At 43.1% G+C, this 16,263-nt stretch overlaps 1 protein-coding gene across 1 annotated transcript in view; it reads right to left on the bottom strand.

Moving 5' to 3' along the window:
• GLI3 (GLI family zinc finger 3) overlaps window positions 1-16,263 on the bottom strand; it is a 427,034-nt gene that overhangs the window by 88,873 nt on the left and 321,898 nt on the right. The window contains exon 5 of the mRNA XM_080382113.1: window positions 4,306-4,411. Coding sequence (XP_080238239.1) covers window positions 4,306-4,411 — 106 coding nt within the window. The remainder of the gene's footprint in view (window positions 1-4,305; window positions 4,412-16,263) is intronic.

Here is a 16,263-nt window from a genome sequence, read left to right as displayed (position 1 = left end):
TGATGCTGCCACCTGTCCCAGCTCCGCAGGAGTGTGCATCCTTCACAGCCACCTCAACAGCACCTGGAAATACCAGGTTAAGTCATCTTCAAAGGCTGTCCAACCCAACTTTGAAAGGAAGCAGATCAGGAGCAACCTACTAAAACAACTCAATAAAGGTATGGGAATGAATGACCAAGAATGGTAGCTTCCTAAATCGCTGCCGTTAAATCCATTAATAGCAGTTTGCCTCTGTCTTAGGAGCTTTGGGGTTTTTTAATTAATAAATCAAAACTCTCATCCTGGCTAACTCAGATTTTAAAAGTTGTGGGACTACAAAGTTATTCACACTTGCACTGTCATAAAAATAGTCAAGACAACGTTATTATTCCTCTGCTCACTGCTAACAACTCTCATTCCAACAAAGCCAACGTCAATAAAGACATCAGGGAACTTGAAGAGTTAGCTAACAGTAAATTTATGATTTGGTTCTTGAGGAGTAAAAAAAAATAGCATGCTCAAAGTATTAGTTTATGTTCAAATAAATACCCTCATTAGCAGCAGGATTTTGAATCACTGCACACCAACCAGAGAAGGCATCACACTCTACTGGATGGCGTAGCAAACATCAAGAACCAAAACATAGTTTAGCTTCAGTTTCTCCTTTAGTACTTTACTTTAGAAATCAATTTTGAAAATTAAGAAAAAGCTAGACAAAACCACCACCACCACTACCCCAGAAAGCAGAAGTGGCATTACTAAAGCCATGCTTCTTTTGGTACGTTTTAATCATAGGATGTTTAACAAGTAATTCAACTTGCTAGTTCAATGAAGAGTAGAAAAACTGAATTACAGTTTACTGGAATATTTTTTTTTAATTAAGGTTCATCCCTTGATGGGGGGCGGGGGGGAACACAAGCTCCAGCTCCAATTACACTTTTCATATATTGCTGCTGAACAACAACTTCAGTTTCATACACCTTCCCTGAAGTATAAAGCAAAGATGTACTGTAGAAATTCCAGGATAACTACATAGTTCTAACAAACAGGTTTTGGTAACACAAAGTGACACATTTCAGTACATATTCATAAGGTTTGGGGGTTATTATTGGGCTGTAATTGCAGTTGTTCTAACACCTAATAAGCCATGGCTGGAAAAACAAAGGCAGGTTAATTTGTGATTTCCTCTACTCATTCAGAGGCAAATTAAGTGTCAAACAGCTAATACAGAACATATTTCATTTTATGAGATTTTAATTTAATTCTGCACCATATCGTTGATGCCTTAATGTAGGGTGGTTTATCTAGAGGAAGAGCAATTTATAAACCTCTTTCAATTGAAATCTTTAATGATAGGATACGATAGCATAATTACAGCAATGCCTGCTAGTCCTACTATACATAAGCATCTGTCAGCAATTCCGTCATAAACATAAACCCTTATTTTAGGGGTTTATAACTCAAATTGTAAAATTTGGCTCCAGGCTGAAATTTGGGATACCACAGTTCTGCCCATCAGCAACTAAACTGTAAGAATTATACATATAAACACACATACCTCCTTAGAGCTCCAAGTCTGTAAGGGCCCTGCAACACCTTAAAAGATCCTCCCTTTTTCTTTTTCACTTGGCCATTGTTCAAAATCATGTGCACACATATGCATCATGTGGACACATATGCATCATGTGGACAAGGCCCTCTCCACATTTTTTCTGCACTTGTATTAAACCTAAACTAATTCCACTAAGGCTTGACAGGTTCTGGAACACATTTCTGGGAGCATGGGTAACAGGAATGATGCCAATTTTTTGCCCATATTTATATTACACACACACATTTGAGAGTATTATAAGCTGAGGAGAAAACCACGCATACAATGAAGTCATTGATCAAGCTGTAGGTAAACATTTGTATCCTGACTCATGTTCTTGCCATTTTCTCAGAATTCTGAAATAACTTCTCAGACCCAGTTCGTTCTTCTTTTTTCTTTTTTTAAAATGGGTGTTAGGACAGAAGTTCAAATGATGGCTCCAAATAATCCCAAATCTAACACTCCTAAGTCATACTCACACCAGGCTCTGTAAAACTTGCAAGAAAACTGATGGGCGTCTACCTTACACATCCACTAAAATGTATTCCCTGAAGCTGCAAAACCATGACAAACCTTAACATCCACAAAGAAACTGTTGGAGTCCAACCCATTTTTCTAACTTGATTGTGTATTTACATTTAATTATATTGACTACAAGGGCTCCAAGGGTCCACTACAGCTCATCATTCCAATGAGGACAAAAACCAAACGAGTGGAAGGATTGACAGAAGTTAATGGAAAAATAAACAGCCGGTATCAAGGAAATTTTGAGTGTAAAGCTTGCGTTGACATCAGGGTGCACCTCTAAAGCTGTATCGCATTACACGAAGATCTCCCCCTCTCTAAAAAGCCTCTGCAGGGCCCGGCTGAATCACCGCCGCACCACGGAGTGTGGCAAGGAGCGGGTCCATGCAGCACCAGCACCCTTCTGCAGAAGGGTCATTGACTTTGGTGTCAGAGGGGATGACCACTGAAGGCCAAATGAGGCACAAAGCAGGCTTTTTCAACGTTGATCTTTTGGGGCTCTCACAGAAATCGTGGCAATTTTAGCAGTGCAGGCTGCTAGTCCCAATTTCCCACTGTCACCCAAAGCCAGGAACAGTGGTCTACCCACCCAAAAGCCCTGCCTGTGGGTGCACTGGCGTCATGGCATGGACTGAGTTCATGGGGCTGAGGCTTTGGAGAGGGCTCAGCACAGCAAGCGCTGCCAGGCAGGGTCTCACATGGCATGCGATCCAGAAACCTCCACGACGGCTAACCTTGCAGTATCCAGGTTTTGGATGATGGTCTTCTGCTGATGCAGCTTAAAACACTTCCTGGGGCTCCCTACTCTGTCTGCCTCGCACCGAAGACAAAGACAAATTCTCCACTAGCTTCAGAAGGAGTAGGATCATCCCCCCAGCTCCCAAAAACATCCAAGCAGAACATTCACCGCACTGCAAAATCTAGGATGACCACGTAATGACTCTGTCTGAGCCTGCCACCTTCAGCTTACATGTTTTTTCCCAGAAAATATAAGCATATATTTGAGTACATTTTATGACGTGGTTGACTGTGGTGTTAACAGTGATGCACCAAGAGGAACTCTGAGGAATAAATCACAAGTTTCTGTACTCTCTCTTTCTATAAATATCCACTTTTCCTCTAATGCCCAAGAAGACTGCATCACAGATTTATTACTTACCTCCAGGCAAATTTTCTCTGAAATTACAATTTAGTTATAGAAGACTGACCCAAAAAAACCTGTTAGTAAAATATTGTGTGTGTACTTGGGCATGTAGTTAGGATTGTTAATATCAATTAATTCTGCTCTCACAGAGGAGGACTTGTTTAAAAAACTTCATTTTTCTTCTGCATATATGTAATTACACAGCTGTAACTAATAGCCATAGCAAAGCAATTTGCCATCTAAACAACTAGCATTATTCTTCTAAGTATTACTTGTGCTTTTCTTCTTGTATTTTCTCAGTACGAGAGGTGCTTAGTAGGTATGATTAAACGTATGTATCAAGACTTTTAGCGAAGTACTAAGCCCTGCTTTTCACCTCCATTTTTAATGGTACATAGCAGTTTTCTGAACATAACTCTTTTATTCTGCAATGCTGATATCTGTCTCCCCATACAGAAGAAGATAATATTTATTTCTACAGGATTTCACCACTAGTGCCCTTTTCTAATGCATGTTATCACTCGTATTCATTTCTTTTATCTTTGTGTAAACCATGTGCTCTATCACATTTGCCATTTTGTTTGGGTGACATTCCCATCAATCAACCATTTGCCTGTGCATGCACACAACAGGGACTATGAAAATTTACCAAAAATTTCATTATGCTTCATAGCAGTCGCCAGAAAAGAAAACAAACACCTTTGGCATGAGAGGAAATTTTAGCTATGAAGAATCCTAAGCTCAATATAGACAAAATACATGCTTTGCCTGTCTCTATTTCACAGCGTTCAGCACTTTTTAATTTTATATTTATAGAATGACAGCACACAGAATAAATGTCAGCAAAACATTTAGGTAACAGCCACCTATTGTAACAGGAATTTTTCAGGCACCAGCCTGGCTTTTACCTCACTAAGAGGTAACCTTGACACTTTCTAAAGGTACATCTCGCTCTCCAACAAGACTGGCAAAGGGTGCCAGGTGCATGGCTTTAAGCACCGCAAAGGTTCATATACTTGCCCAATCTTCCAGGCAGCTGGAACAAGGGGAAATACTGAATACTCACACATGCAGAGGAGGAATGGGAGATGGTTCGTAATGGTAGCGTCCCTCATGATGTCTCGCATCAATTGGTACAGGAGGGTGGAATGCTGGAAAGAGGTGAGGCGGATCTGAAAAAACAAACGAGGTTCCCAGATCGAGTATCTCCAACAACTCTTTAAAAACAACACTCATAAAAACGGAACAGATATGGAAAAGCATTGTGTCAACAGTGCTACGACTTACGGGTCGCATTCTCCTTCCCCACTGCGCTTAGTCAGGTCTGTCCGAGAGGAGATTTTGGCCCACAGTGTTTGCATGAATATGTATTTAGTAATTTTAATATTCTCTTTTTATAGCTTAAATGGAAAGGGACGTAAAGAAGTTGTTAATAAATAATTATGTGCCCATATGTGAAGCGTCAGATCAAAAGGACCATCAAGCCTTTCATAAGCACTCCTGATTTATTTATTTTTTTATTTTAAAAAGAAAAAAAATAATCATTCCAGGACCAAAAGCCTAAGCAGAGAACACAATACAATAAAAAAAAAGTATACCCTCAGAGATGTACACACAATCCTACAACAGAAAACAGAACTGAAGTGATATGCTGAGAAATGACTATCTGGAGTAAATCAGACAATGGAGTTAAAAGGGAAATGCAGTTGGGAAAGGCTATACCGGAGATGCTTAAATGCTTCACACCGATGGCTGATGGTCACATCTGGAGGAATGTGCTTGAGGACAGGGAGACTTAATTTCATACGCTGCTCTTAAAAAGGAAGGGGGCTTTCTTTGTCCCCATGGCTGGAGACCCGGGGACCCGCAGCTGCAGTAAGCTCCCCTGCTCGTCTCCTCCAAGATTTTCGCAGGACGGGGTTTTGCAGCTGCCAGAACTCCTGTTCCCCACTGTTTCCAGAGAGCCTCAGCAACCTGGCTGACAAAAGGGGGAATGTGCCCTCGCCGCCCCCACCGGGCTCTTGCCCTGTGGGACCCAGCAAAAGCCCGCCCCGCAGCTCCCCACCACTTTTCCAGCAGGATTGCCTCCCAGCCTTGGAGGAAACAATGCACACGGACCGCGGCTCCACACACCAGCACACCCGGGCGAGCTGTGTGCCTAGAGGAGGCTACTGCTGACCGCGCTGCTCGCTGCTACCTCCCAAATGTTCAAAAATTCAAACATGATGCTGAGTATCTTCTGCGGCATGAAACAAACTGATCCTGCCCAGTTATTACCCGATTGCCACTCTGGATGAAGTCATGTGTTTATTCGACACCAAGAGTGGAGCAGTACAGACATTAGGTCATGTCATGTATTTACTAAAATTCTTCTACAAAGAAAGAAAACTTTAATTACGCACCAGCAGTAAAACTACACCTATTTCAGTTTTGCCTGCTGACTCTTCAAGGTATCTTCGTATTTCCTGCCTTTCCTATTCAGCAAACGTCATCCTCCTGTTTGATTATGTAACCTGTGAAAGCAGTTCCCTCACCGACTGGAGATGATTATTAAAAAAAAAAAAAAAAAAAAAAAAAAAAAAAGGAGTTCTGCCTTTGGTGTTTGTCAAAAGTTGGGTTAATTTATCATTATGTTTTGAAGCAGGAGAAAGAACTAAAGGAACAAACCTCATGGCCCTGAGAGAGTAAATGGAGGGCACAAAGGGGAACTTGTGACAGTTCTGAGGAGATATTCCCAGTATTTCAGGAAAATCTGGAAACATCAACACAGTCTGTCCAGTTTCATGGCTTGATTTTGTGAAACATCACTAGCGTGATCAGCCACAGCACATTTCTGCCATTTACTGGCTTGGGGCTTAGGCACCATAAATGAAAAATAATTGTGGCTTACTCCAGGGAGCTGGGACCTCAAACTTGCAGTAGCTTTAATTCTGGTTCTGCTGCACTAACTGGACCTTGGCATGCACTCTGTTACAAGCTTCGCTCCCCATGCTGAGCACTCCTGGGCTTCAGCAGAAGCAAAGGTGGGTCACAGATGACCAGGTACCCCTGTGAACACAGTGTCATTCATCACCCAAGTGGAGGATGCTCGCTGCCACCTTCTGAAACACATTCCTAACCACCCGCCAAGGCGGAGCAGGGGAAAAGGGGCATGGGAAGTGTGGTTTAGCACATCTCCCTGCTTGCTCTGTGCCCTACTTTGCTGGTATTTGACTACAGCGGCGTAAGTCAAAGGGAGGAGGTTTTAAAGCAGACATCTGGCATTTTACCATAAAAACTCTGCCACCATTTTCTTCAGCAAAGAAGGAAGTCACTGTGCACAGGCAAGTCTTTCTTTGCCTGACCTGTCTCTGGAGAGTGAGTCTGGGGAGCACAGGTGAGACCACAGAGATTTTGTCACCCTTACTCAGGTCAGACAGGATGGGCTCCACCTGGCCAAGGCAAGCAATCCCGCTCAGGATGCCATGCCTCCTCACTGTCCCACCCTCATCCAGCCTGAGCAGCCACCCATTAAAAACAGTTCCAATATTTAAGCAGTGAAACACCATTTAACACTTCTGAATGTGATCATCTATCTTCCCCTATCTGGGAAATGGAAAATGAGCATTAAAGGACCCAAAAAGAGTATTCCCCTTTGTGGGGCCTGTGCAGTGCAGGGCACCAACAAGTTGTACACATGGGATACAAATCCCCAAAAGTACCTTTTTGAGTCCTCTCACATTAAGCTCCTTTGTATAGCTTGGTTGCATCTTGTTTGCAGTTTCCATCTGGGAAACAGCCGTACTCCATCACAGTACCGGGAGATGTCTCTGTCAGCCCTGTGCCGACCAGAGCAGAGCTGCATATCAAAACCCAACATAATTATCCATCTCACAGTTTATTATTTACACATGAGCAATACAGCTGGTGAACATCATAACTCAAGTGTATGTGTAATAAGTTACTACACTGTAGCCATCTCCTGTTGCAACTCTTAAGAAAAACCACATGATGACTTTTCCAAAGTCAGGCTAAAACTGCTGAAGCAGAATAAAGTGCCACTAAACCTGGCTACCTCCTATTTATCATATAATTTCCTGACTGATGGTTCCACAAACCAGCTGCTAAGTGCTGTGTACTCTACTGTCAGCAGACTAACATGCTAAATGGGAGACAGGGAGAATAATGTGCAGAACTAGTGGAGTCAATTTTACCGAGGGAATTCAAATTCTGCTGTGTTTGGGTCAGCCCTCAGCACAGAAATAGGCAGTAAATTCTACATGCTTGGGGGCCCAAAACCACTCCACTTTGAAGAGCATTGAATATTTATATGGAAAGACTCTTAGATCAAACAGAGACCTGCCAAAGCACTCATCATCCAGGGCTTCACTTGGAATTCACTTGAAACTCCATAAAAATGTAATCGGTTGACACGTATTTATATGGAAATACATAGCAAGAAGTTTACAAAGCAGTAACTTGGGCTGTAGCCAGTTTCACATTGCTATTTCATAACCCACCCAGTAACTATTTCATTAAAGGCACCATCAGAATATTACAGGCACATTCTGCTGCTATTATTTATGCTGTAGCTGAGTAAAGAATGAGTGAGACTATTCACAGGCTAGATACAGAGGTCCTCAAACTTTTTAACCAGGGGGCCAGCACACGGATGAAGTGTCAGGCAGTCATCTGTGGCTGCTTGGTTCCCCCCCAACCCCCGGCGGGGCAGGGGGGGTGGGTGTCTGTAAATACCAGGGGCCAGATTGAGGACACTGGGGGGGCGTATCTGGCCAGCAGGCTGTAGTTTGAGGACCCCTGGGCTAGAATTTAATCTAGACCTACCTACCTGACTCCTGGCTGTTGTGAGAGATGCTCTACCTATCTAGAAAACCAGAGGGCAACTTAATGTAAAAGACAGGATACCTGCTCTGACTATAATAATTTTCACATTTCTTATATAAACTGCAAGAAATAAAACTCTTACCCTTAGTAAAAAGGCACTCCTCTCACCAAAATAAACTGACTGAAATCTAACTGCCTATTCCGCGAGGGAAATTATTTATTATCGTTTGCAACTTCTTAAAAATTCTGGCTGAGAGGCAAACTACCGCAGCGTATGCCAGGCAGTTTTCTTGTAGATATCCAAAGGCAACTGTGAATTCCTGGACCAATCCTTCAATTACATCCTTACAGAGACTCCCTAACATAAGTGTACAGCGCAGCAGTAGAGACGGACAGATGCTGCCTGTGTATTTGGAGCCCTCAGCTCCAATTCAGCAGAAGTATCTGACACTGTGCTTAAATTTCACCATTTTCAAGAACTTACAAGGACATGCCAAGGCAATGGAAATACACTTAAACACATTCCTCGCACATTGCTGAATTTGTTAGCTGTTGCCTTCTGAATTCTCTGCTGCCTACTACTGTAAGCTTCCTTCAGATGCTCTCCTGTCTCCTGCATAGCTAACTGGGTCTCCTCAAAACAAAATGGGGAGATACAACTGCCTGAAATGCTACAAACTCATCAATTTTAGCACCGTGAGATTTTCTGGAAAATATGTCAATTTATGCTGACTTCTTCTTGTGTAAAATGTGCCTTTTTATTTCTTCTTCAAGAATCTTTCTCGCCTTCTTAAAGTGAATAGGGTCATCTCTCTCAAATTACAATCACTCCTATACAGGAAAAAAGAAGAGACCTACACTTGTTCTCTGAAAGTCAGCAACCTAGGGCTCTGCTGCAACATCAAGGGAAGGAGACTGGGAGAAATGACAGGGATGTTCCTCGCTGCTGAACAGCAAACCTGAACTGAAGTCTGATGAGATGGAGCAGGTAGCAGCAATTCACTGAAAGACTCGGTGGAAAGGTAGACAATGCCAGGTGCCGTGCAGTATCTTGAGGCAAAGGCAAAGAGGTTAGGCTGCTCCAAAGCTCACTGAAGTTAAGGGTTACTTTTCTGTAGACTCTGTAGTCTCTCAGATAAGCCTTACTTGGGGGATCACTACATTTGGAAACTTCAGCTGTGGTGGTCCACACCCTGCCCTGAGCTAACCAACTTGCTCTAGCATCCTGTGATTCCTGCCAAACCCTTGAGGAAGATGGCCGCTGAAACAACAGGCTATGTTTTTCAGCATGTCAAGAAAACATTTGCTACTGTAGAAAATGCCTGCATCGGCTTGAATGTGCCCAGCATGGCCCTGATGCCTGCACCTGTGTCATGAAATCAGGGCCAAGCAAACACAGGACTCAAGCCCAACACAGGAAGCCCTTGTTATGTTTTAGCAGATTTGTTCTCAGGACAATCAGCTCACCAAATTAAATGTCAGAACTGAGCCAGGTGCAAAACTCTGTCTCAGATATAACCTCATTTGAGGTGAAATCTCCTTCCCACTTAAATTCATTACAGTCTTGATGCTGAACTCAGTGGTACCAAGCTTCCACACCAGATGTAACAGAAACAATATCAGGCAAAATATAGCCTCCCCGCTAATGTCTTTTCAATATGCAGAACAGTTTTGAAGAGTTTGCCAGCAAATTTCTACACTTCCTTTGGTTCATAAGCTGATCACCAGATGGGAATTTTCTAATATTCAGGTTGCAGAGTCCCTAAGGGCACCACTGTTTCTTCATGTACATTCGTTTCAACTGATCTGAACGTAATGGTATTGCCAGGTTTTGTGGGAAGAATTAGGGGTTTTTTTTGCCAAACAAAGATCTTATTTTGGATTTCTATTTAATTACAGCTTGCGTTAGGGCTCAATAAGAGCACATGTTGTCTTTGGGGGGCTGGGGGGCTGTGGTTAGCTCTTTTTCAAAAAGGGGTGAGTTCTCTATGTCTGCTTATACAAAGGTTTGAATCAGGAAGAAAAATGACTGAGCCACAGCCACACGTTAATGCATGCACGTAACTTTGTGCACTTTGAAGGGTCTCCCTAAGGTGACTGGCATTGCTGCTTCAGCGTGGCTGGTTGCCACCCGCAGCACTGCTTATTTGCAGGCTGATCCACTGGTGTGCTACAGCCAGTTATCTCAGGAGGCTTTTCCCCCTCCTCCTGTGTGTGTGTCCCTCTGTGTGTGCACGTATGCACATGCACACCTCCAGTGTGGCAACTGTCGTGTTGACACAGATGCGCCTACTCACTATCTGACTTCACAGAGAAGGAGATTTTAAGTAGGAAAAAGAAAAAGCCATGGCAAAACCAAAAAAAGAAAATCAAATAAATAGATAAAGCCAAGAAACAGACAGAGTGAGAAAAAGATTTTTTAATTTGTAAGTCCTCTCCATTTCAGTATCGCTAAATGTTAATTGTGATAACATAGAGCAGATATACCACTTCCAGAGAAAACCAAAATCTTCAATCAGATCACATCCCTTCCATGTCCGCGTGTCTTAATGATGATCAGACTTCCCCTCCCTACCCTCTGCTTGTGCTTGCACAGCCTGTACGCTCATCTTAAAAATAAACCACAGGAGTTCCCAGCCAAACCTCACAAACTAGAGCACAGCTCCAGCTCCGTGCCTCTTGTTATGGCTGAATAATAATTTCTACCTGTGCAAAACTGAAAATTAAGACTTCGGGGCATCTTATATCCCTGCCATCCATTTTACCACTTTTTAGTTTGTAAACTTAAACACCTTGTGGGAACATGTTTTATTGGTTTTAGTAGTTCCACAACAACCATCATGCCAAACACACGAAGGAGGAGCAGTTACCGGTGTGCTGGAAGAAAAGTGGCTGGAAATTATTTCATCAGCTGGCACTGAGAGGTCTCTAATATGCCAAATTTGCTGCAGGTATTGGCTAAATAACTGCTGGATTGATTTCAGTTTGAATGTTTTATTATTCCTCTCAGTCACTGCAACTCTGCTGTCTGAGGAGCAGGACTGCCTTCTGGAATATTAACTAAACTTCCTCAAGTCCATTCAACTGACTCCAGTGCTCCCTGCCGTTTGCCCATCCGAAAAAAAGAAGAAAGAAAAAAAAAAAGAAAAAAAGTAATAAGAGACAGACTTGCAGAATAATAAATATATTGCATGTACACAACACCTTGGACTGAAGAGTCTCATATTCTTTAAAAATGTAATTCGTGATTCATCACAGCCCAGTGACTTCAAATTGCTGTTTCCAGAGGGACGGACTCTGGCAGATGAAGGAAGGACTCCTTGTGCTGCCCTGACCATGCAGTCACGAACTTGCCCGGTGAGCAGAGGGGGCACAGCACTGCCGCCCCACAGCGCCCCAGGACACGCATTTTCAGAGGAAAGCTAAGACACTCCACCAGCACAGTTTGTCCAAGAATAAAGAGGAAATTGTTGGAAATGCACCAGGAAGATCCCACCTCAGTAGCTTCTTCCACCCAAACAATACTTGCTGTTTCATCCTATACACAACTTTAGAAAACCCTCATGAACATGAGCAACAGTTGCACATAGCCAGCGCCTGTACACTGCCCATGCTTTCAGGTAAAGATGAGGATGATAAGACATCTTAGCCTCATCACCACATTACTTGGCGGGAACATTGTTTCATCTAATGCAGCTGGCTCAGCTCATCTTTTTCATAACCTCTCAATCCCACGCAGCATTTCTTAACAAACTTAATAATGTGGTCTCCACAAGAAAATGATAAATTGTCCTCTGCCAGGAGCTGACAAAAGAAATCCCTCCCTCTGCTACCTCTGATGGACTCTGCAGCAAAATAATAATTCAGCTTCTGCCTTGTAACATGCTTGCTGTTTTGCTGTTGCTCGCCCTAACTTATCATGCCACCACGTGTCAGTGCATCCTCCACTACTTTAAAACACACACACACACACCCCCCAAATTATGGAAAAAAAACCCAAGCATCCATATTTAACTTTCAACAGTCCCAGACAAGTGGCTTCACCCAGCTGCTCTGGAATGCTTCCTACCTTTGACTACACATATGTATGAAGGATCACATCATCAGTGTTTCCTTCTCTATGAGTAGCAAGCAACTGGATGCATAACCACAACATATACACAAATAATTTCGAACTATCTATGTGTGCGTACCCATTTCTGTAACACAAAGCAACAAATTCCAGTGGTTGAAGGTGAGCTGCAAAGTGGAAACCAAGGAAATGAAAAGATTGTAAAAGAAATAAATCCTGATCCACACTAGAGAGAACTAAAGGAGAACTCTCACAGTAAGGCTCTCAACTCCGAACTACTCCTAAGCAGAGGTTTAATGTGAGCTTCCTGACCAGTGGGAACAAGGAGCTGCCACACAACAGCTTGGTTATTTCCTACAGCTCAATACAGCTCAAGGAAAGCATTCAAATGCCCTGCTACCAGCTGCACACATTAACTCAGCAATGACAAATATCTCTAAGAAGCAAAGGTAAATGTGGCTAAGGAGCGGTAACAGAAAGCTAGAAACTAGAAAAAAAAAAATATATATATCCTTGTATTGCTGCTGATTTGATGTGGGAACAAATAACTGTAAGTAGGATAATTCAACAAGCTTTGGTGACATTCTCCAAAGCATCATTTAAACAAATAACATTTGCAGACTGACCCATGCTGCCGCTTCACAAACTTCAGAGACCTGTGTGCTCTTCTGCATACCAGAATCAAGATTAAAAGCTATTTGAAAGGACAAATCTCAAACAGTTGGGTATCAGCATAGCACAATGAAAATCACCGTAGCTAAACAGATTTCCAGCAGCTGAAGGTCTGATCTGGACCACAGGGTTAAAGACTTAGAAATAGGTTATACTTAGCAGCTTTGATGAGTAATTTATGGCATGATAGGAATTAGAGAGGGAAAAGCATAATTAAATCAATTACAGCTATTTTTAGATATTAAAACAGTTCAGATTCTACGGGATGCACAATCAAGTGAACACTTGGAGAAATTTCTTTTTCCCTGTGATCAATCCGATTTTTTTAAATTTCATCCAAATATTCATAATTATTTAGTTTCTCTCTGTACCATCCTTAGTAATTACTCTCCCTCTGTGGTGTTTACACTCTTCCAGCTCTTGCAGATGAGCAGATAGCTATCACATGTGCTGTCAGGCCACTCAATAATATACTTTTATTGCATCCTTTAATCTCTATGTCCATATTCTAAATTAATCACAGTCACTTGGTTTTGCTCCTCGAGTTTCTTCCAGTTTGGGAGAGATATACAGTTGTCACCTCTGCAACTCTCAGGCATCAGGTTTTCATGCAGGCTGACATGACACTGTTTAGGAGGTAGTCTTAGAGATTTATAATATGAATAACGTATTTCTGCAAATTTCTCTTTCCATCAGGTGTATGTGTTTCTTATATACAGACTCAAATACCATTACCTTTCATTTTCCCACTATAAGACAGTGCCTTCATCCCATGGCAGCAACCTACCCTACCATTTCTAGAGGACTGCTGGTGAAATGGGCACTACTCAAGTCTAGTAAAGGCAACACAAACTGGCTTTTGGTTATTACTTCTTGACATTTCTAAATACTTGAAGTTAAGCTGTTTTCTTCCTCCTTGTTCCCTCGTCCTCCTTCAGCTTCTCAAAGAGTTTCTCCCCTATGTTTCATTTTTATGCTGGGTACTTTTTGTTTCAGATCATTACTGAAGATGGAAAGTATGGCAAGTTCACTAAATTTGCCCTATTGACATTTATCCTAAATGCTCATTCAGCCTATTTTTGAGAATGTCATATTGTCGATATTCCAGTCAATCTGAGTTGGTTTTTTCAAGCCAAGCACTGAGGCAAACATTTTTAATGAAAACGGCCAAAGTCAAATTACATCACTTCCCTGTGACTCAGTCCGGCCACTGTTAACACAGAGATATCTCTTCTGAGGCACTACGACCCTCTTCAGTGAAAAGTCCTAATGAAGAGCCTGATTTAACAGTATTTTATCCACTACTCACTATACTTTAATTCCTTTAAAAAGTGGTTCAATTGCCTAAATCTGCTCATTCTCTGCAAATCTATCTTGGGTTTTGCTCATGATCTTTTTCTAGTGTTTTTTTTCTTTGCAGACAACTTCTTTGTTTCCTATTACTCAGACACAGGGTGAGAGTATCAGCTTTAGATATAACCATGCTTTTTGCTGGGTTTTTAGGATTATTGTTAGGATTCCCCCCATTTCCTCTTCCCCACAAAAGGGCTTTTCTCTCTACAGTGTATGGAAAGTTCCTCACAAAGTCATATCAACACCTTCACCTTCATCCCCTCTCTTTTCTCTGCAGACAGAGCAGCAGGATCAGGCCTACGATTCTCTTGCTTTGGGAGCTAAGTGCTCCTTACCAAAAGCGGCCAAGCCTTTACATCACCCACTTACAGCTCGCACCACCACTGAGAAATGGGATGTCTGTCTGAGCTTACTTGTTGAAAAACACAAATCAAAAAAATCAGAATTGACAACCTCAGCTCAGTTAATGCTTGTGGTCCTTATGCCCTGAGAGGACGGCACTGAGCAGCGTGATGTGTCAAAACCAGATGCTGCACCTGGTGGCATTAGAGCTGCGGAGTAGGGGCAGGCAGCTGCAGAGGGCACCTGGCTGCAGAACCCGCTCCGGCATTTCCTGAGCACTGTGTCCTACTCGCACAAGCCTCACTGCTAGGACTTGAGTGTCACAGGCTGCAGGGGCAGGTCCAGCCTCACCAGGGACGAAAAACACTCCCCTTAAGAGAAAAGGAAAAATGGGAGAACAGAGGCATGCAGGCAGAAGCATAGAAATGCAGTAGCAGGCAAAGCAGCCCATGGCATCAGCAAAGATTTTTTCACATAGCAAAAGCACAAAAGCAAACTCTTCAGGGCAGTTTCCGTCTTTGTATCACCTGTCTACAGTGCTTACAATAGGGCCCTAGTCTCTGACTGAGCTTTTTGGCACTGCCACAGATTACAACAGCATTATTTTGTCCAGCCTCCAGTCCAGGCAGACCAGAGGAAAAGTTTTATTACCTGCCTATGCATAGCCATGTTCTTCAGCTTGGTGGTTAAGGGACAAGACAGGAGAAAATGCAGAATTAGGTGGAGCAGAACTCCATGAACATGAGAGAAGTGGGTAAGGACTGTACTTCTGCTTCGCTGGGTGGGTAAGGGGACACTGAAGAGGAGGCCACTGCTTTTCATTCCTCTCTTTACATCCCAAAGGGGAAGCCAAGGGTGCTCCGAGGAGACAAGAGGAGCCACAAGAGGGCAAAGATAGCCATATGAGGATGGGGCACACACCACCATTCCCTGCCACACAGCCAACCGCCACAGGAGGCTACAGACACCTAAAGTCTAAATGGCCTCAAGGGGAAAGTCACTGAAGAGAAAGGCAGGAAGGGTCCAAATGTGTAGAAACCACTTACAGACCAGGAAATCCCTGGACTGCAAATTTTGGGAAGTTGGGAGAGTGCTTGAGGGGAAGAGGGGAGGAGAATCATGTGCCGTGATCTTAACATTAACATCTGCTTTTGGTCATTGTTTGGAAAAGATACCAGGGTAGAGGAACCTGTGGTGGGGGCCAGTACAGCCCTTCACGCCCTGCTCACCCCTGGCATGTTCCCAAAGGCCAGGATGGCTGCAGACCCCTTCCCCTGACACTCAGCCAGCGCATCAACAAGAGCACTGCCCAAGCTGCAGGCCTTCAGCCCATGCAGCTCTGCAGCACAAGCATGAAGACTTCCCAAGCCTGTAAAAGCACAACTTTCAGCTGTACATTTACACATCACAGTGCACAAAAGAGGACTTTGGTCTATGGTTAACATCAAGCACATGGTGGTAATAAAAATAACTTGCGATGTCTGTTCCCTGCCCACTGAGACACAATCCTCCCTTCCGCGTTTCTGTGCGGAGTTCAGATGCAATCTGGCTATAGGAAAATGGGGGACTTTGTGGGGGACTTCATTTACCCTTCGGCAGAAGAAGAGGAGACAGCTCTCCTCAGTCCCACCCTCCGGCGATCTTGGAGCTTTTCCAATGTATTAAGCATCAGTTTCCCAGCAGTGAAGTGTTTGATGTTCTACTAAATGCAGTGGCACTCGAAGAGGTATAGTAACCCTCCATATGGAAAAGCTGTTTGAC

This window comes from Falco punctatus (genome assembly GCF_963210335.1).
Source record: "Falco punctatus genome assembly, chromosome: 4".
In the NCBI taxonomy this organism is placed as follows: Eukaryota; Metazoa; Chordata; class Aves; order Falconiformes; family Falconidae; genus Falco; species Falco punctatus.
The sequence above is the reverse complement of the archived record's forward strand: the minus strand, read 5'-3'. Positions and strand labels throughout refer to the sequence as shown.